The 19,767-nt window shown below is 41.1% G+C and overlaps 2 protein-coding genes across 5 annotated transcripts; one reads left to right on the top strand and one right to left on the bottom strand.

Moving 5' to 3' along the window:
• Positions 1-497: 497 nt before the first annotated feature.
• Positions 498-3,360, top strand: ANKRD37 (ankyrin repeat domain 37). Of its 2 annotated transcripts, none has more exons than XM_076336411.1 (5): positions 498-761; positions 1,092-1,244; positions 1,965-2,056; positions 2,582-2,803; positions 3,105-3,360. In XM_076336411.1, the coding sequence occupies exons 1-5, from the start codon at positions 735-737 to the stop codon at positions 3,139-3,141; spliced, it is 531 nt and encodes a 176-aa protein (XP_076192526.1). In that variant the 5' UTR covers positions 498-734; the 3' UTR covers positions 3,142-3,360. The 2 variants fall into 2 exon arrangements, with proteins under 2 accessions (XP_076192526.1, XP_076192527.1); XM_076336412.1 differs by having other exon boundaries at positions 2,582-2,811.
• Positions 3,224-18,836, bottom strand: UFSP2 (UFM1 specific peptidase 2). Of its 3 annotated transcripts, none has more exons than XM_076336410.1 (12): positions 18,688-18,836; positions 16,665-16,743; positions 14,623-14,803; positions 14,477-14,543; positions 13,989-14,146; positions 12,977-13,169; positions 11,323-11,469; positions 10,703-10,867; positions 9,204-9,328; positions 7,035-7,111; positions 5,432-5,556; positions 3,224-3,529 (listed from the first exon to the last, which is right to left on the bottom strand). In XM_076336410.1, the coding sequence occupies exons 1-12, from the start codon at positions 18,727-18,729 to the stop codon at positions 3,497-3,499; spliced, it is 1,392 nt and encodes a 463-aa protein (XP_076192525.1). In that variant the 5' UTR covers positions 18,730-18,836; the 3' UTR covers positions 3,224-3,496. The 3 variants fall into 3 exon arrangements, with proteins under 3 accessions (XP_076192525.1, XP_076192523.1, XP_076192522.1); XM_076336408.1 differs by having other exon boundaries at positions 3,224-3,983; positions 13,989-14,143; XM_076336407.1 differs by having other exon boundaries at positions 3,224-3,983; positions 18,688-18,835.
• Between the last annotated feature and the right edge of the window lie 931 nt (positions 18,837-19,767).

Here is a 19,767-nt window from a genome sequence, read left to right as displayed (position 1 = left end):
AAGTTAACGCTCTTTCTTGTTTCTTTCTTTCCTAGATCCAAGTCTGCCTCGATGTAGTCTTTCCAGACCAGCGTTATGGTACATTGGCAGAGCCACCTTGGAAGTTGCGGTTGGCGACAGCAAATCAAGCAAAGAAGATGATTAATGTACGGCACGGTTAGCTAGAAGGGCTCGGGTTTCGATGGAGACCATGTGTCCCTTGATGGCAATGACGGGAGGAGTTTCTAGCTACGCCTTCTCACGGCCTGGCCAGGCTCCCCGCTGCCGCCGGGTGCCTGCGGCAGCCGGCGTTGGGCGCTCCCCGGGGGGTGCCCGCAGCCGCTCCGGAGGGACGGAGGGACGGAGGGACGTCTTTCCCGCCCCCCTCGCCTGCGGCTGCGGGCCTGCGCGTGCGAGTGTGTGAGGGACGTGCCGGGCCGCCCCGCGCGCCATGGCCGCCCCACCCGCCGCGAGCCCTGCCTGCCGGCGCCGCGCCGCCAGGCCGAGGCGGGGCGGGCCGTGCCGGCGGCCCCGGGGAGGCCGATCAGGGCCAGCCGGGCGGCTTTCCGCCCGTGTGCTCGTGTTTGTGTACGTGCCGCGGCCGGCTCCCGGCGGTGGGCGGGGGTTGTAGCCGGCGGTTCCCCTTCTGTTGCAGCTTGCGAGGTGTGGCGGAGAGGGAGGGCTTCTTGCCGCGCCTGGCTGCCTCGGCCACCGCGGAGCCGCGAGAGCCGGGCGTGCTCAGCGAAAGGGAGGCGATGTTGATGCTGGATTGCAGTTCAGAGGTGAGGTTTGGGGAGCGTCGGCCTGTTGTTTCTGCCTTGCCGGGAGCCCAGCTGCGGAACTGCGTGAAGTGTAGTTTGCCTGGAGCTGCCGCTAGATACGCTGGGGTACTGCCGATGTCGATCAGCGTTTCTGGTTGAGAGATTAAAAGCCAAGAAAGTCATGCTCGGATTGCTTTTTTTAAAAAGGGCATTCTCAAGGAACGTAAAGGTCCGACGATTTGCGAGGGGGATGTTTTCTGCTGTGATGCAGCGCTCTTAAGACTTGCCGTGGCTTAGACTGGCAATAACGTTGTGCTTTTTTTCTTTCTTTTGGTACCTTGTTTATTTTAGTCTGGTAGTTTCAGCAGTCTGTTTGAGGCGGGAACCGGTGTGAACGCACCTGCAGATGCCTTTGGCCAGTCTCCAGCTCACTTGGCCGCTTGTGGCGGCGAAGCTTTTTTCCTACTTTGGCAACTGCAGACAGGAGCAAATTTGAACCAACAGGTAAAAACACAGAAGTTTTGTTTCTCCCACTTCTAATCTGGCATGTCAGTAAATCAAATTTATATTATTTACATTTTTTTTTAATCTAAGAGAGGTTTTATATACACAGTTGTATTGCATGAGGTATCTGGGGTTGCTTACTTCGGAGTAACTTTATTCTAGCATGAACCAGAAATCCCATCTATATTGCATCAGTGATTTCATTTGGTATGTATAATGCAATTTTCACACTTAGAGTGCTGCATGCAGATGTCAAAAGAACTTAATTCTTTTACACAAATGAGTATTCCTTTCTTCTCTGAAATTTTGCCCCTACTTCCAGTAAACATAAGGATTCTTCCTCTAGCTGCAAAGTTTAGTTTGCTTATACCTCTGAGCTGGTAGCAGCAAGCTGTTGGTCACAGCAATCCCTGAATGGTGCTGAAAGATGCCGTTAATCGGTGTACAGAGCGCATTCTGTGTAGATGATCTTTTAGAAGGTAAAGGTTAAACAACAAGTATCGCATGGGACAGTATTTCTACTTTGCTGTGATGAATACACTAAACATTCAGTGGCAGTTACCGGGTACGCTTTACTGGCTGTATTCCTTTAATCTCTCTCAACTCACAACAGACTGGTATACAGAGCAACGCTCCCTAAACAGCCCTGTTGGAGAACGAGATAGCCCCATCCTATTCCCCTTCCTTCAAATGACTGCTATATATAAATTGTGTTTTTAGGATTGCCTTGGAGAAGCCCCGATTCATAAAGCAGCAAAAGTTGGGAGTTTGGAATGTCTTGCTCTCCTTGTTGCTGGTGATGCCAAAATTGAGTAAGTTGAGCTACATTTAGTCATTTCAGTAACAGTGTCAAAGGATACGTGTATTTTACACAGCGCTTTTTCTTGTTCAGAGTGTGCATGCATGTAGTATAGCATGACTCTAGTCCTAAGAGCAGTATTAAAAACTGCCATAAACACCGAAGTAGCATAGACCATATGCTGTTTAGTTCCACGTTAAAGACCTCTACAGTAACTGCTAAAAGAATATTCCGCATCGGAAGTTCTCCTTGTTAGTCTTCCATTCTGACTAATGCTGTGCTCACCTTCCTCTTGCCTTTCTGATACACTGAGCCAGTCACCGTCTGATGACAAGTTTATTTTAAAATAATTATTGCTTGTTACATTTAATACCAGCCCTCTGTATGAGTAGAGCCCCACGCTATCCTTGACAAGCCTCCTTCTGTACTTATTTTTATACCTCTGTCTGAAATTACCACTTAATTAAACTTGATCAGTGCTTGCTCATAACATATGTTCCAATTTAATTGAATGGTTATTGTTAATTCTGTGTTTCAGCTTGTGCAACAACAGCGGACAGACAGCAGCAGACCTCGCACTGGCTTACGGCTTTCTGGAATGTGCCAAGTTCCTCACAACAATTCAGCACACTCAGACAATGAAACTGAGAGGACAGGCTGGGTACTCACTAAGTGACAAACGTGGCTTGCTGAGAGAGGATCCAGCTGCACAGAAACAAGAAAGTGAAACCAGCAGATCCATAAGCAGGAAGAGGAGAAGGTCAGATGGTGTGTAATACTGTTGGTTTACTACAATTCAGAATATATATATTTTTTTAATGCTTTTAGCATTTAAGTAAATAAATTTGGTGTTAGATACATAGCAGTTGGATTTAGAAGCCTGCTAGTAAGGATCAACTTGCACAAGTATTTAAGGTTATGGTCTTATCAAAAATGGATAGTGCATGGGGAATGCCACTGAAAAGGCTACTTTAACATGGGGGGAAAAAAAAAAAAAGAAATCATAGGTACTTTTACTGATGGAGTAACTACAGACTTATTCTTGTTTGTCCATATGACAGATCTTGTCTCCTAGCTGACAAAAGCAACAGCTTGTAATCCCAAAATGAAATCAAGGGGAATCCGAAGTCTGAAGAAACGTGACTGGACTATGCACGGAGCAGCCAGATGTGTACGCTGGTACATTGTCTCCTTCTGAGAAGGAGAAAAGCTCGTTTATTTTTACTTCTTACAGAAGACTGGTGTGGTTTGTTGGTTTTTTTTTTCCCCCTAGCATAGTTGTATTCATACAGCTATAAATAAATGAGCATATAACAATTCTCTCACATTTTTTTCTGTGCAAATATGAGAACAAAGTTCATAAAATTCAGTACATACAGCCATTTTTCTCCCACTCCTCTTCTAAAATGCTGTTATCAACAGTACCAGCAGCAAACGATGCCTCTGAACAGATTCATAGTGCACAAGACAGCTGGCTATATGGACCCTGAAAGGTAGAGGACAGTTCATCTTTTTGGCAAGAAAGAATTCCATAAAATAAAAGGATCGGGCATTTAATCTGTGAAGATTTTAGCATAACAAAAAGTGCTATATAAACATAAAGTTATCCTAGCCAAAAGAAGAGAAATATTAGTTACCTAATAAATGTATTTGTAAGAAATACAGTTCACAGAAGATAACTTATTTTTAGAGGTTCGTTTAAAAAAAAATTTCTTAATTTAAATTACTCAAGCAACATTTCTATTTCAACTGGGTTTTGACTGACTTAAAGCATTATTCTGATCAATAACAAGACAGTTATATCTAGATCCGCTAGTATTCTGGCTTAGCATGTTCCAGCGTAAGAGTGGCATTTAAATAATTTTTGGTCGCTGAGGTAGGCACAGATTATAATAGGCGTCCTTGCTCCAAAACTCCGGGCCCTTCCATCCACACCAGCCCTGTCCAAGAAAAAGCAAGATAACGTTTAAATCTACTACGAATCCTGTTTTTCCTATCTACTACTATTGGATCTATTTTATTTTACTAATTTTAATCTAAGCTGTATGAATTCTTTTCAAATATCTATAGAATGCAACGACACACAATTTTCAGAAAGGTCTCTACATGCCTGGAAACACACTAACAGAAAACACTTCACTGAGTCTCTCTCCCCCCCTTCCTTAGTTCCTAAAAAGTAGCATCTCCCCCCCCCCTTCCCACTACCTTCTGCTGCTACAGAGACCAACATTATTCTGAAACTATCATTCTCACTGTTTCCATTTCTCTTGTCTTGAATCCTTGCCTTCTTTGGTAATAGTTGGTATTTCAGAGCCAAACAGCTCTTAATACCAGAAGGTGTGCTGTCGATCATGATTTAGCAGAAAAACAGCCTAACAAAGCTCTTAAGTTTGCAGAGTACCGCGTAATTATATGAGGTGTGTTTGAAGAAAAGAGCTACAAACTTACAGTCCACCTCAGTTCCTCCCCTCCCCTGCCGCTTCTGATGAGGAAAGGGGGTTCTGCATGTATTTTATCCTCCTGGACCATTCCTGAACACTTTGTAGCTGTAACAGCCTTTGGTTCTACACGTTCGTTGGAAATTGTTTCTTTCTGTATTCATTTCAAGCTTTGATCATTATGGGGAGAGCAAAATGTTTCTTCAACAGTTTTTCTAGTTGGGCCCAACCCAGGGGTATTAAATAAAGATATGAGATAAAAGTTGCTACTTGCAACTTAATACAAAGAACAGAAAAGAAGTTGATTACTTAACACCTATAGGATGATTTAGCCACTTCACAGGTTAAGTTTCTGACACTACGTTTACTGTTTTGTAAGGTGCCATGTCATTCCTTTTAGTAGCTTTAAATACGGAAATAACATTACATACCCTTTAGTTCTTTAGAGTTTTCCCAGATTTTCCAAAACAGCTCAGTACCTGCCCTTTAAACTTAGTTCAAGGCCTGATTTGAGAATGCCTAGTGTTGGATTTATTTAAAAGTTTTTTAAATTTTAAATAAATGGTTATCTTTTCTGCTTCAGTAACATCGTTTAACAGATTTTTCTGTTCCATTCAAAATACCACACGCGTTTATTGTACATACTACCGGGTAAAAGGGGAGATGGTTTAATTCAGAGACAGTAAAGAACATTTCTTTGTACTTTAATACCTTTACATCTATTGGGTCAGCAACTACGTATCTTCTCCAAAGACACTGTTTCAGAAACTAACAATAAGTAGCGTATATGCAGGATAACCCGGATCAGGACTTCCTCCACGAGGAATGGAGAAGCCATGGAAAGGCCAATTTATATTTGGCTGTACTTTATTTGTTTAATGCCAAAATATATGTATATACATACATAAGTGTGTGTGTACATATACGTGTGCATATGCATCAAGCCTCACCTTTTCCAAAATAACATGCAGATCTTCTCCTCCAGTGTAATGTGGGTCTAGAATCAAATATTTTATGTGCCCTGTAATCTCATTCCAAGCCACTCCTAATATCGTGTGAGCCAAAACACCTCCACCTAAAATAGGAGGAACACAAATTGCTAAAAATTTTTCACTGAGATTGGCTAAATGTGCAAGCCTAAAATAAAAGTACATCAACACTTTCTATTAACAGATTAGCTTGGTTACCAAAATGATTCTAAAGCTGTCCTACATAAGATTCTTCATATTATTAAATGACATATCTTTACTACAACTAGGGAAGGTTACTTATTTTTACTTTACTTACTACAACTAGAGAATTTACTTTCCAATTTCTTCCATGTCAGCAAGGCGGGTTAAATCCTCAGCACTTCCACCAGATGAAGTCAAGAACACTTCAAACATCTGTTTTGCTCACTTTTTCTTTAAAGAAACTTAACTGTAGAAAAGGAATCTGGAAAACTTGCCGGTTGTAAAAGGACTAAAATTAGAACAGAAATCAGAATTTCTGGATAAGGGTTATCTGCTGTTTTCTACTAAGTTCCATCAACGGATATTAGGGGCAGAGCAGTAATTTCTGACTCCCCTTTCTCTAGCCTGCAAACAGGGAAAGGGGATAATTTGATGAGCTGGCCACAGGTTGACTCTTGCACGTTTCTTTCAGATAGCATGAGGAGTTTGTGTCCTTGGGATACTGCAGTAATGACTCCATGCAACAGATAGGAATTGCAAAAATTCCAAAAGAACTCCAGCAAAAAAAACCCCCAAAACCAAACCCAAAACCCATGCCAAAAAGCCAACCTCGCCCCCCCCACCCCCCACCAACAACATTAAACCAATCCACAGGGAAGGACAAGTTACAGACTGAAAGATTTTTCAATATAGGATTCTAAATTCTTGAAATTCAGACAAAAAGGCTGCTGAAAGGACAAGAATATTTCATATCAAAATCTGGACTTCTGGCACCTCTAATTTGAGAAATTAACACTATCTTTATGGAGTGCCAAATATGGATTGCAAAAATTGCTAAAATTAAGATTTTAAAGCAGAAATGATATTTTCTATATTCTTCATTTTCTAAACGACAGCTCTCTTGGAAACAGCTCAATTAAAGTTACGGCATTGTTACGAATGGCAGTTCTTATGTTACCAACATTTTAGATTATTAAAACTAGTCTTAAAAAGAATTTGGATAATACCCGTCCCTTCAAAGCCAGATAAACACTACTCTTCTGCGATGGGAAGTTTTGGGGAACTGTATGTATGAACCTCTGCTCCTCTAGAGAGCAGAAGTCAGCTCTCAAGTTCTGACTTTTAACAGCAATTTTTAAGAACACCATTAGGATTGACTTTAGGTTTAATGCTGAGCTTGGGAGAAATACTGAGTGAAAAGATACCAGCCAGACTAAACTGTATCGTTTTCCAGGCTCCCTTGGGAAAAGCATGATTTTTAATTCATCTAGAGTTTTGATTAACTCTTGTACAGTAAACTGAATGAGTTCTAACTGAAACAAAATTTAGCATAGGGAAGCCACGCACTTTCATTGGCATTCTTCGATACTCGAGCACTTACCAATCATAACTGGAGTTCCTTCAGTCTTGAAATGATTAGCAAGCTCTCTTCCCTGCAACGCTAGTTCAGAACCCTGGCTAGGTAAGAAAAACAACAAATTTGTCATCCTCACTATGCTTAATTCTCTAACCATCCATTATACTTGTTAACTGCATAGGTAACCGATTAGAAAGTGGCTTAGAGTTTTTCTGTGTAAACATCCTGGGACAATCTGAGAAAAAAAAGTGTTTTTAATGCAACTTACAGATTCTGGTTGGACCAATGGATCTGCTGTAAGCCCAGTTGCCACTGGAGCACCTGGAGTCAACCCAGCTCCTATAAAGCATCTGCTGCTTGTCTCCCACAGTGGGGACAGCTGGTAAACCCCAATGGTGCTTTCTAAGTGGCTGAAAACCAGACTGGCTACATCTGTCAGCAAGGGGGGGTCTGAAGTAACAGAACTTCATCAGAAACACAACAAAAATAAGGTGTTGATAAAGGTGTTTATAATGACGTCTCTTAAGATAGGTTTCCACTCTAATTGCACAAGCAATTGCAGTACTCATACCCAAGCTGGCTTTAAAAAGAATCAAGTCTCAAGTAAGATTAGTAATCTGTTCAAAGCAACACTGAACTTGGCTTTGTTATAACCTCCCTGCTTCCCTTTTCAACTATGGGGACCAGCCACAGACAAAAGAAGTCTATATGGAAGAGAAAGGCACACACACAATACATGCACATACTCCAGGATTCGGAGCTGAAGACATATGTCTGACGGAGACTCATATTCCCCTCAGAAGACTGACAGTACTCCCAAAAGCGGTGACAGAAGCTAGGCAAGGAAATTAATACAGACACTAAAAACATCTTGTCTTTTTATTTCTTCATGTAGCGGTTAACCTTTTGAAAAGCCAGAAGAAAGCCTGCGTGCCTGCTTCTCAAGTTCCTGGAGAGATGGATTAAATGCAGACAGAATACAAAACTGGAACTCTGGGAAATGGTACATTTAAAATAATGGATTCAGTACTAGTGTTGCTGATGCAGCTGTGAAGTCTTATTTCCATAAAGAGTTAGAGGTGCTAGCTGCAAATAAGCCCAAGACAAAAATGCTATCCACTGCCAGTGACCAGCTGAAAAAGATGCATGACACCACTTCTCAGCACGGTAGTGATGTTGGCTTTTCATGATCCTGAAAAACATTGGTGCTCCCTTGCAGCAGCACTATGAGCAATTCTACCCAGTTCACAAAGGAATCTATTCTATATTCTTATGTGCAGGAATAAAAACCTTCATACTGGCAGGGCCTGTCACAGCTGCTATAAATAGCAGGTGGATCATCTGCAAATATAAGCTCTGGAACAAAAAAGATTAAAATTGGCTGTATAAAGCTTTACAAAATATTGAAGAACTGAACTATCTTCCTACCGTTAAGAATCACCATCACATGGTCTACAGTAGAATTTACTCTAAATAAACATAACTCACGAGTAGTATTTTGTTTGACTAGAATTTTCATAATAGTAGTTTCAAGTTAGTATATATTCCTTATTTCGTGACTGTATTTATGACAAAATGTTCAGAGATTTGTTAGTCTGCTTAGTGCTGCCTAAATGATAAAAAACCCAGTAATTTTACTTCTGATAAATGCTGAACATTATTCTTTTTCTCCCAAATGTACTTGTAGGGTGGTTTATTGTGTATGAGAGCGTCAGATTGCCAGAATAGAAACAAATCCCTTGTTTTATCTGTCACACAAACCCAGAAAAGAGAACACTATTTCCAGGCTGCTCAACAATTTGCCTCAATCCTGAACTGACGGGTTAGCTCTGTGGATGAAGTAATAATTTACTGTCAGTGTCCATTCAGTTCATTATGACCGCCAGACTGTGTGCCCGCTTCAAAAATTATGTTTGTGGTGCAAAGGAACAGGCTGAATTCCACATCAGTTTGCGTATCATTAAGCAATTTATAGCAACTGCAAACTGAAACCCCAAGCCCACAAGAAATTTAGCAACACCTTAATTTGTAAGCACTTAGCACAACTGAAGGCAGGAATACAGGGTTCATGAACAAGGAACCCTTAAAAGATTTATTCTCTTATTATCCCATGTATTGTAAGGGTAATTTGCATTTTAAGGCATTCAGTCTTTTTAATAATTACTGAGCTATTAAACAGGTATTGATTCTTACCTGACAAATAATATTTTTGATGTTATTCCAAAAAGCTGATTTAAAACAAGCTGTACCTCAATCGAGCCAATCCATTGCCGTGACCCAACAAATGCCGCAGGCTTGTCTCCAGCATCGACCAGTGCCTTTGCAACATCATGATGAAGAAAAACAAATGTCAACAACATACAGTAGGCAATTCCACCACTTTTTGTGAACAAAGTTGGTTTATATATATATATATACACACACACACACACACATATGAACGTGTTTTGAACCTAGCTGGTCAAAAGCAGACAAATGGATGGTGAATTCATTCACTGTGGTTCTGTTTTGGAAATGTGACCTGAACGCTATTACAGAACAGTGCCTATAAGCACAGAATATAACCCCAGCTCCGCAGGCAGACTCCAAGCCGGGACACTGAGCACTGAGCTGTCTAATAATGCAGTGCATCATTTGTACTGCAGAAACCAGTTCACAGACTGAAGTACCTGGGTTCCCATTCAAAGCGTCTCAGAAAAGGATCCATAAAATAGTGCCCTGAGGAAGAGGCCACCGAAGGTTGTGGTTTATTTTAAACTATTCTCCATTCTAAGGTTATGTTACATGCAGCACTTATGAGGGGCCTTTTCCGCTCAGGATACAAAGCCCACAAAGTCTCCTGAAGGCTACTGCCCTCTTCTAGATTCTAAAAATACTACAGGAGTGCATGGACTTCAGTTGCTTTTAGGTTTAGGTGTGGACCGAAAAATGTTCAGGAAATGCAGTTTTAACTTTAGTGCTCACATCCCTGTTAAGTATGATGAAAGTAGTTTTATGGACTGAATCAAACTTTGCTAAAAATGTTCAATAAATAAATAAATGTAAACGCAAAGAACTATTTTTAGAACACTGAAGATAATTGCAGTATTTCTTGCTAGGCATACAATATTAGCTACCCAAGCCTACAGTTTTCTTCAGTGTGTTAACAGAAACGAACATATTTGGGTACACATTCGAATTCACAACAGAAAAAGAAGTGAAGTAGAGTTCAAAAAACTGGAAAAGCCCACTACTCTCAAAGGCCAAGCTGCAAAAGAAAGCAGTAAATCAATGCATAGCATCTGGGGACTAATCCAGCTGTCACTGAAGACAAAAGTCAGTTTTAAAACTGATTTTAAATATGACACATTGGCTTCTTTGTTTTCTTTCATTTGGCAAAAACAGTGAAAATGTCATAATCTGAGTTTCTAATAGAACGTTAATCCAAGGAAATACTTAGAAGACTATTTTAATGAGTCTTATTTGTACAGATAATGTCAAACACTGATAAACATTTGGAGACAGATCTCCTCTAATAAAGCTTGTTAAAAATAGTAATTCAGAACTACTATAGTTCAATTTAAGAGATAAATTAAAAATATCACACAAATCTGAAGTCTAAAATATATGAATTTGGTATTTTAAAAATAATCTATACAAACTTTTCTAGACAAATATGCATAAAATAATTAATCTGCCTAAATGTTCTGTACCTGTTGAATTTCCTTGTGCGTTGGTATAGGCGTATCAATGTAACCTTGGTGCTTGAACCAAGAACAGATTGTCTGCAAAGACCGATAGGCACAGCCCCAACCACTGTCATCAAACCGATCCTGCATATAGTGGTGATAACTGTATACACCATGTACTAAATAAACCTGCAGAGAAAGAGATAATACAAATGAATCTGATCACACTTGCATCAATTTTCAGAGAAGTCATATGGACTTGTCACCGGCACTGTAAAAGCTTTCAGCTGGGGACTGCAAATCTTTGGAAGAACTGAAGGGTTGTTATTCACACATGATTACTCCTCCTTTTTTTGTCTCCTAAACATCTCCATTCATAGTTTTAGTTTCTTGCTGGGTTCTGAGAAACTTCCAAAACACATGCTAAAAATGGGTACATCCTTTTCCAAGAAAATGCAATTTCTTTGGGACAAATATAGCTAAAGCAATGCCATTTTGGGCAGAGAAGCCCTTTTGCTTAAAAGGCCAAGTCAGTTACTTCACTTTCTTGTGTATACAATATCGACTATCTAAATTACTTCTTTTAACAGCAAGTCTCAAGTAAAATTGAAAGTATTCTTACAAATGTTTCAGTTTAAACTTACCATACCAGACTCCGTACCAGGTGAATTAAGATGTAAATGTGGATTTCTGAGATACCCATCTTTATATGGTTCATCTGGAAAATGGTAAGCATTCGCTCTCTTGAAATATGGTCTGTCACAAGGCAGATTGAATAACCCGTGCAATTCCTACATGCAAGTTAGAATAAAAATAAAGAGCACAATTCAAATTTTGAATTAAAAGAAAAATCACATTGTAAGTAACAATAAAGACAAACAATTTTAACAGCATAGTTTAGCAAATTAATATATTAAAATCTGCTTAATTAAATATTCAGCATGTATGTTTACTACTAGATCTCACCTCTCAAAGGAATTGAGAGGCTTACCTCCTATCTAAAGGGCCTACTATTTTATGGAGTCCTGTTACATAGTGCCTGCCGCTGGAGCCCCACTGAAGATATCACGAGTGACAGGTGTCTTATTAAAGTATGACAAAATACACCATAATAGAAAAGGATTACAGTTTTATCTATGTAGTAGTATAGATACACGCACTCTGAATTATAATCTTAACTGATATTGAAGACAAATACCACGTACTGAGACAAAGTAAAGATACTGAACTTATGGTTTAAGCAGATTCAGTCTATTTTTAAATCTCAAGCACTGTTTACAACACAGCAGCCACATTTAAAGACAGTATGCATCTTTATTTCACAGAGCTTAAGAGTGAAAGGAATGATGAGATCATCTAGGATAACGTGTGTAACACAGGTAATACATTTTATGCAGATGACCCAATACTGAACCCCACTACATTAACTACAGTAACACTTAGCAATCAGCGGATAAAAGCGAACAGAAGACAGAGAGCAGGAAAGACTTAATGTGCCATAAATGCCCGAGGCCTCTGCAAATGCAAGGGATAGATGAGTCTTTATACACCTAGCAATGCTTCACACGGAAGAAGAAAATGAAAAATCCCCATGGCTTCTACACCTCTAAGGCAGCAGCAGATTCTTTCCCCACAGTCAGTACGTGTAACTGTGTGGCCTGAACTGGTATCCGCCAGGTACACATCTCATTCTGAAAGGACTGCCACATCAGAACATTTTTCCGCCTCATCCACATTCCTTTTTCTAGATGTGCCAATCCAGAAGGTAAAAAAGAAACACACACAAGCTAGCTTAAGGCTGTTCAGCTGTGAGCCACAAAAAGCAGCTCCCCCAAACAAACAAACAACCCAACACCGCACAATCCCAAGAAAGAAACCAAAACAAACAAAAAAAAAACCCAACCCTAACACTTTCAGGACACGTGTTGAAGCCTGAAAGTAATAAACACACTACAAGTAATCTGATATTCTACCATGCAAGTGGAGAAAAGTCAAAGAATCCAGTACCAGAAGTATAATTTAGATAAAACCTATCTAAAACAAATCCTATGTAGTTTCAAAGTTTGTATTGTTCCCTTACAAAAATGAGACCTGACACATTTTATAAAATAACTTCTCATAAATCAGGCTTCCACATTCAGTATACTGCTTCAGTTATAATAAAAATAAATTAAAAAAATAGCAGTATCTGTTGGTATTTATTCTACATTGGCTAAATGAAAAGCTTTACCTCTGCTTCAGTTACAATAATATTAAAAAAAACCAAACCCAGTTTCTGTTAGTATTTGTTGGCTTTACCTTTCTGTAACTTTCCAGTTGATCATCCGAAATACCTGTAGGATACGAGATTGTTACAAGGTGATCTTTTCCTGGTAACATGAAATGAAATTGTTCTGGTACCACAATTGATGTTCCCTTCATATATTTCATGATACATCTTTCCATGTCAGTTAATTGCCTGTGAATTGCTTTCACTAGGAGATTTTGTACCCTGCAAAGTATAAGGGAGAATATTCAAGAAGTAGAACAGTGATGGCGGATCATTTTCTCTCATAGCTCTGATAGTTATACATTACTTATATGCATATTTGCACCTGGTCTGATGAACTTACTACTTCCATGCTTCCGCTCCCACAAAGACAGAACCTCACCGTGCTTTACTCAAAGCATGCCTACACACAGAAACTACTCCCTAGTGATCCACCCCTCCAAAGTGCAGGTACCCTGGTCTCGTATCAGAAACACGACCAGAAACACAAGCGTTTGCTGAAATAAAAGTTACATATATGACTATATGGGGTTTTTTTTGCATTTTATCCACCCCACCCCATTTAACACCCTTCAGAGTCAAATCATATGTAAAAAGTGCAAAGAAAAAATACAGAGGAAGACTCTAATGTTTTCCAGCTTCACCTACCCAGCTACAGCCCCTAACATAGTACTGAGATTACAAAGACTCATCAAATGCACTCCCAACTCTCACTCTTTTATACACACTCATGCACTTACAAGAATCTTTAGAACATTTTCCTGACTTTCTCAATTCCTTGCTAAGCAACGGTTACGAGTTATGAAATCTATCAGACATTGATAAACTGAATTTTTTGTAGATAGCAAAAAGACTGTCTCAAGACTATTAAAGCTAACAACTGTCTATAGAAGCTTTAATTATTTATACAGTTAAAATTCCAGTACAAAAATACTATATACTACTTCATTAAACTGATTAATGATATGATAGCTTTACTTCATTATTTCAAGACAAAGCAGAAATGAAGCTGAAAAAGTACAAGTTCAGGATAACACTTACTTTCCCCATGTTTCTTCTGGAGAAACAGATACAACAATATCAACTGGTAACGTCATATTAACGTAGTGGTGTTCCTTATTTTCCCTTTCAATGACTGGAGCCAAAGCAGCTAACGAAGATGTCATTTCCAACATGAGGTCTATATTGACTATCTGCTGCTGCAGAGAATAAAAGACACCAATAGTACCTCTCCAACAACACATGCACCAAGAAGGCAAAAGTAAGATTGTAGATATTTGGTATCAAACTCAGTAATGAAATAACTGGGTTAAAAAAAAAAAAGCTAGTAATGTTTAAGGCAAACTCCTACGTGCCGATCTACTGTAGATGGATCTCTGCATTCATGCTGAGTCTCAATGACTTTAAAAGGATTCTCTTAAGTCACGTCAATGTCTATTTGTGTACAGAAAAGCCTACGGAGGGCAGGTTTAAAAGTGTTTAAATGATAGGTTGTCTGATATAATTTATTAGTGTGGCGAGACACTTACCGTATCTTGTAACTTTTTATCCTTTTTTTTGCCAAGCTTTCGTTTGGTCTCATCATCTTGATCAAATCTGAAGTATCAACAGAAATAAATTTCTATAATATGAAATTAATCTATTAAAAAAATTATATATTTTTAAATATACTCACTGTATGAATCGTCTTATCTCCTTACAAGCAGAATCATCAGTCAGCTCTGGAACGGTGTTCATACCATTGTTAGGCCACACATAGACTGAACTGTGGCAAATTCTTAATACAAGAACATCTGAGGACAGTTTGTTTGCAAGATCACTGAAAACATATCCTAAAGCCTTTTTTGTTGATGCCTCTGAAACACAATAAGGATACAATTAGCCTAGAAAATTCCCTCACTTTTGTTATAGCTGCTGGGCATACATTTTTAAAAAAGATATGTTTTGACTTGGAGTAAAAACATAAGTGCTGCTATGATCAGAAAAATGGCTATGTAAACAAGAACTGAGATAAGATTTCACTTAGCAGGTCTGTTTCAAACAAACATTCACACTCATACGTGCCTGAACAGAAGTGTACTGTTTCTCTCAGATGCTGTCAAATATGAAGAGCTGAATGAATTACAGAAGAATAACCTACACCGTAGTCGATTCTCACATCAATAACTCTTAACCAAGCCTGCAGTTACAAACTTCTACACATGGTTATATTTAGTCTTTGGAGTAAATACTGGAAAGGTTCCATCTGAGTCACGTGTTTCTGACTTCATATCATTATCCAGAAATACAAACCAAAAACATACTAAATTTTTGGAAAAGCAGGGCCTACACTCCAGCTGCAGACCAAATTTTGGCCAACGTACACCTGCAACTGTAAGCCACACCCTGGTCAGCCTGAATCTTTATTACTGGTATAGACATATGTCTTTCAGAGCTTGACTTGACTTTTTAAGTTTCACCTACTCCTTACAACCTGAACCAATACTGGATATGACGGTGCAACTTTTGCACATTACCAGCATTGTTTTCCTCGCTGAGGAGATTAACAACCATTACTTAGAATGCAACAAGCTATACAAAGCCTAACAAGCTATCAAAGACTACGCTGAATTTTATTTCTTTAACACATTAACTTAGATTTGGCCACTATTAGTTGACTTTTGCACTAGAAGTCCATAAAGACTACAGTATTAGAAAAATCGAACAAACCCCAACATATTTAGCTAAATCTCCTCCAAAAGAAAAACCTCACTGCCTTCAAAGGAGTGGTGTGCCATATTCACATACTAATTATTTCTCTGTAGAATATTATGCTGCACTTGGACAATCTCAGTATTAACCACAGCGAAGCAGAGTGAAATTCACTACGCTGTAAACCAAGTCAAATAAATAGCCTTCCTCCGAGGATGCAATTCACAAAAAGTCGCTATGCGTTAGGCCAACCTATTCAATACTTTTGTTCCACATCATGAACTGAAATGAGCCAAAGTTCCTTTTCAAGGTTCACTAGCACTGAATTCAAAGTTTCTAGTAAAGACATGTCCTTTTAAAATGCAGAATTAGCTACAGCTGAGCTAAAGACACCCTCCTTCCGCACTCCACCCTGCAATAGCTCAATGGCCACTGAGAGCCTTGAGTAGACTTTCTGAAGTGAATTTCACATTATTGTAAGAACGCGGGACTAGAGGAGCCTCTCAACACCATACGGTCTAGTCCCTTGTTATCACATGGAATTGCAGTAGCCAATCCCGCCTAAATTCAGTAGAGTAACTAGTTAGCTTGTTCATCTTCTCTATTGCTCTAGAAAGCTCAGACCACAATCTCAAAACTGTATTATTAATATAATCCTGTTATAACCAAATTCATTGTCATTAAGTTATTCTCTGTTTGCTTAGAATTTCAGGGTCAACTTTGGGATCAACCTGAAAAGTGATCCCAATACCATATCCATAAGCAGGAAAAATATGTAAATAAAATGACCTAAAGATGGCAATTTAAACTTTACTTCAAATTAAAATAAAAAATATACAGTGGAAAAAGACTGTCAGAAAATTAACGGAGATAGAGAATAACATTTTTTTGACATAATCTTTAGGGGTTTGGGAAGAAGCACTTAATGTGGTGAAATGCCATGAAAATAAACATCATAGCTAGTTAATTAACATTTATATAAATAACCTTTTATTAAGAAATCTATTACAGTCTTACTAGACACACCATCAGTAGTTGCTAGCTGAAATGCAAGATCCAAGCCTCCTCTTATTCTAAAGAGTATGTCCATAGCTTCTAGAATTACCTAAGGACAAAAAAGAAGCAATGAAAATGAACAGTTGTTTCAACATGCTTTCTCTCAAGTTACAATTGACTGTTATTATGCCACAGTGTGGGAGCGCACCGGTAATTACTGCAGCTGCTCGGGGTACAAGAGGCCAGTGAATAAACAGGGAACTGAGCAGCACAGCAGCACATAGTTGCCGGAGCCAGTACCTCAATTACATGGGTGCTGCTACAAACACAGTCCTTAAAACACATTTCCTACCTAAACATGAAAGTCTTAATTCTACACTTTTACCATTTAGAAATATTTTGGGTAAAATGTCATTGTTTCTCATTGTTTCAATCCAAACGTCATGTTTCCCATCTTATGGGTCTTCTTCCAGTTCAAGTAAACCAAGAACTGCTCTGAGCGTTAGAGCAGAAAGGTAATTAAGCACATCTGTAAGCGTGCGTTCACCCTGGTTAGGAAACCACAGCTTCAGGGAAAGAAAAAAAAAAACCACGGGGACACACACACACACACACACACAAAAAAAACCCCTCTAGAACCCAGGCTGAGTTTCACTTTTGACAGAGGAGCTGCTTATGCTAGCACAGAGACAACCCAGTTGTTTCTTTCCCCTTCCGAAGTCCCTGCTCTGTGTCCCCACAACTGCTCATTGCAGACGTTTTAACATGAACTTCAGAGAACTCATCCAGATGGAAAACCACCCTTTTATTGAGAGAAGGTTTTTTCAGCCAGATCAATTCCCAGGCAAGTTCAACATACTGCTACAAAACCAGTTGTGCCAGTACAGAGAGGAACAAAAGGAAACAGTACAGAAGAGCGTGGGTATTGCTCAATCCAACAGTCCACAAAAAGAAATGCTTCACAGCCTTAAGTGCTCTAAAAAAACCACCAAACACCTGTAAGAATAATTACACTGAGACCCTTCGGAAAGACTCATCACATAACTGTTTGCTTACAAAGTATGGGAAACTTCCAGCTGCAATGCTATCATTATTAATGAAATAAAAGAATTGAAACATAGGACTAATTTTCTTTCCATTAAAAGTATTCTAAGCAGAGATATATAAAAAGATATGCATGCCTGAAAATATAAGCATCTACACTTTTAGCTTTGGGCAAAGGATTTTCAGGTTTCCGTGATTCTGGAGTGCCAAAGTTTACTCCAAGAAACAAAAAAGGCAAGATTGCAGTGTCTAACATCTTGGTTTCTGAAGCATAACCCTGAACTATTTTGGATAACACAGTTATCTACATTAAAAAGGTCTTGGACTGTGGGATCCACAAGTGCCAGCATGTGAAAAAAAGTTTGCCTGGGTTGATGTGAAAGATATTTTTTATTTGAATTATTACAACGCAAGAATAAGGTTTACAAATGAAAAGCAGAGCTCTGCGAAAGGAGTAAGAGGGGATTTAGCCTTTTGATAGCGGCTCATCGTGGATGATGATGTTTTCCGACAAATCCCTGGCAGAAGCCACGCAGGCTGAGACCCCCAAGGGCGACAGGGAAAGGCTGCTGCGAGGGGCGGATGAAGGGGGCAGCTCGGGAGGCGCCACTGCCCCGCCCGACACAACCTGGGCCCTGCAGAAGAAAGGGCCTCGCACCCTGAGCTGCCCAAGGGGCCTCGACACCTGCCCCCGAGGCGCCCAGAGGGGCTGGAGGCCCAAACGCCGCCGCGGAGCACCCACCCGGCAGCGGGCAGGCGGGCACTAGCCCGCCCCGCTCGCCACAGGACCGGGCAGCGCCACAGCCCGCTCCCCCGCGGCCGTTTCGGGTGGTGGTGTGGGAACGGCCGGGGGGGGCCTCTAGGGCGAGCCCCCGGCCCCGCTGCTAGCCCAGCCCGAGCGGGAGCCCTCCCCTCCCCTCCCCTCCCCGCTGAGGACGGACCCCCGTCGCCGCGAGGCGCCGCCGCGGTCCCGCCACCCGCGGGGCCCCCGGGGGAGGGGCGGACTCACCACGTCCGTCAGCGCCGCCGCAGGGGCCGAGCCCGGCCGCATCCTCCCCGCGCACGCGCGCTCCCGCCCGGGGGGAGGCGCCGCGCGAGCTGGAGAGGTGTGGGGGGGTTCCCCCCCCCCGGCAGAAACGGTCGGCGGGAGCCACGTGACGGCTGGTACCCCTCCGCCCCCGCACGGCGGTGCTGCGCAGCCGCGATCGCCTTGGGCCGTACCAATGCAGGGAGCCGGGGTGGGGGGACGGGGAACAGGCGAGACTTCCCCTCTCTGCCTGTTGGACTTTCCCGCCTCCTAGGCAACCGGCGCCAACAGAGGGCGGGCGGCGGCCCCGGGCGCTCCCCACCGCCGCACCGCCTCTCGCTCCCGTCGGCGGCGGTCTCATGCGAGTGAGGTGCCGGCTCCGGCAAGTAGGTGCCGCGGTGCCGCTCGGTTCCCTCTTGATTCATCGGCCTTCCATACCCTGCGGTGCTGCCCCGCTTATCGGTGGGCCGGCGCATTGCGGTGTGGTGCGTAGAGTCGAGCTTTCTTTACCTTGGGCAACCGACCATAGCTGTACTTAATCCAGTTTATGTGGTATCAGCGCTCTGTGGCAAAATACTGGTATTTTCTTACCTTTCCTACAAATTCCTTAGGAGACGCTCCAGAATCGTGCTTGCCCGCCTGCTGCCTCGCAATACTGCTACTTCAAGGCCAGGCTCGTCCACCTTGTTACATCTCAGTCGCATCGGACTGCTGAGGTCCAAAAATCCTTCCCGTTAATCCCTTGATCTTTGCTTTACACTGTAGAATTTAATTCCAGGTCTATTTGTTTTCGATAAATTACTCCTATCCTCCTCATCAATAATGCCAACTAGCTTCGTAACAGCGGACCTTAAGTTTGTTTCCAAGGGTCAGTTTTCTGTCATCTCTTCTTTCAGTGCTATTTGTTGTCGCCTGCCCTTTGGTTCCTTATCCAACGTCTAGATCTACCAATAATCAAAGAACAGTACTGAGTTTACCTGATGAAGCGATGGTGCATTTTACACCGCCTGAACCTCCACACGTTGCAAAAAAAAAAATTGCTTCAAACTTCTTAAAACTTCT

Source organism: Aptenodytes patagonicus, chromosome 4 (genome assembly GCF_965638725.1).
Source record: "Aptenodytes patagonicus chromosome 4, bAptPat1.pri.cur, whole genome shotgun sequence".
Lineage (NCBI taxonomy): Eukaryota > Metazoa > Chordata > Aves > Sphenisciformes > Spheniscidae > Aptenodytes > Aptenodytes patagonicus.
The sequence above is the reverse complement of the archived record's forward strand: the minus strand, read 5'-3'. Positions and strand labels throughout refer to the sequence as shown.

Bases quoted from the DNA above. Each gene is read 5' to 3' on its own strand.
- ANKRD37 (XM_076336411.1), top strand. From the start codon at position 735: ATGTTGATGCTGGATTGCAGTTCAGAG. The intron at 1,245-1,964 runs GTAAAAACACAG...TTGTGTTTTTAG, and splicing joins GAGCAAATTTGAACCAACAG to GATTGCCTTGGAGAAGCCCC. The intron at 2,804-3,104 runs GTCAGATGGTGT...TCCATATGACAG, and splicing joins ATAAGCAGGAAGAGGAGAAG to ATCTTGTCTCCTAGCTGACA.
- UFSP2 (XM_076336407.1), bottom strand. From the start codon at position 18,729: ATGCGGCCGGGCTCGGCCCCTGCGGCGGCGCTGACGGACGTG. The intron at 9,329-10,702 runs GTACAGAACATT...GATGTTGCAAAG, and splicing joins CGCACAAGGAAATTCAACAG to GCACTGGTCGATGCTGGAGA. The intron at 3,984-5,431 runs GTGAGGCTTGAT...TTTCTTGGACAG, and splicing joins TGCATGTTATTTTGGAAAAG to GGCTGGTGTGGATGGAAGGG.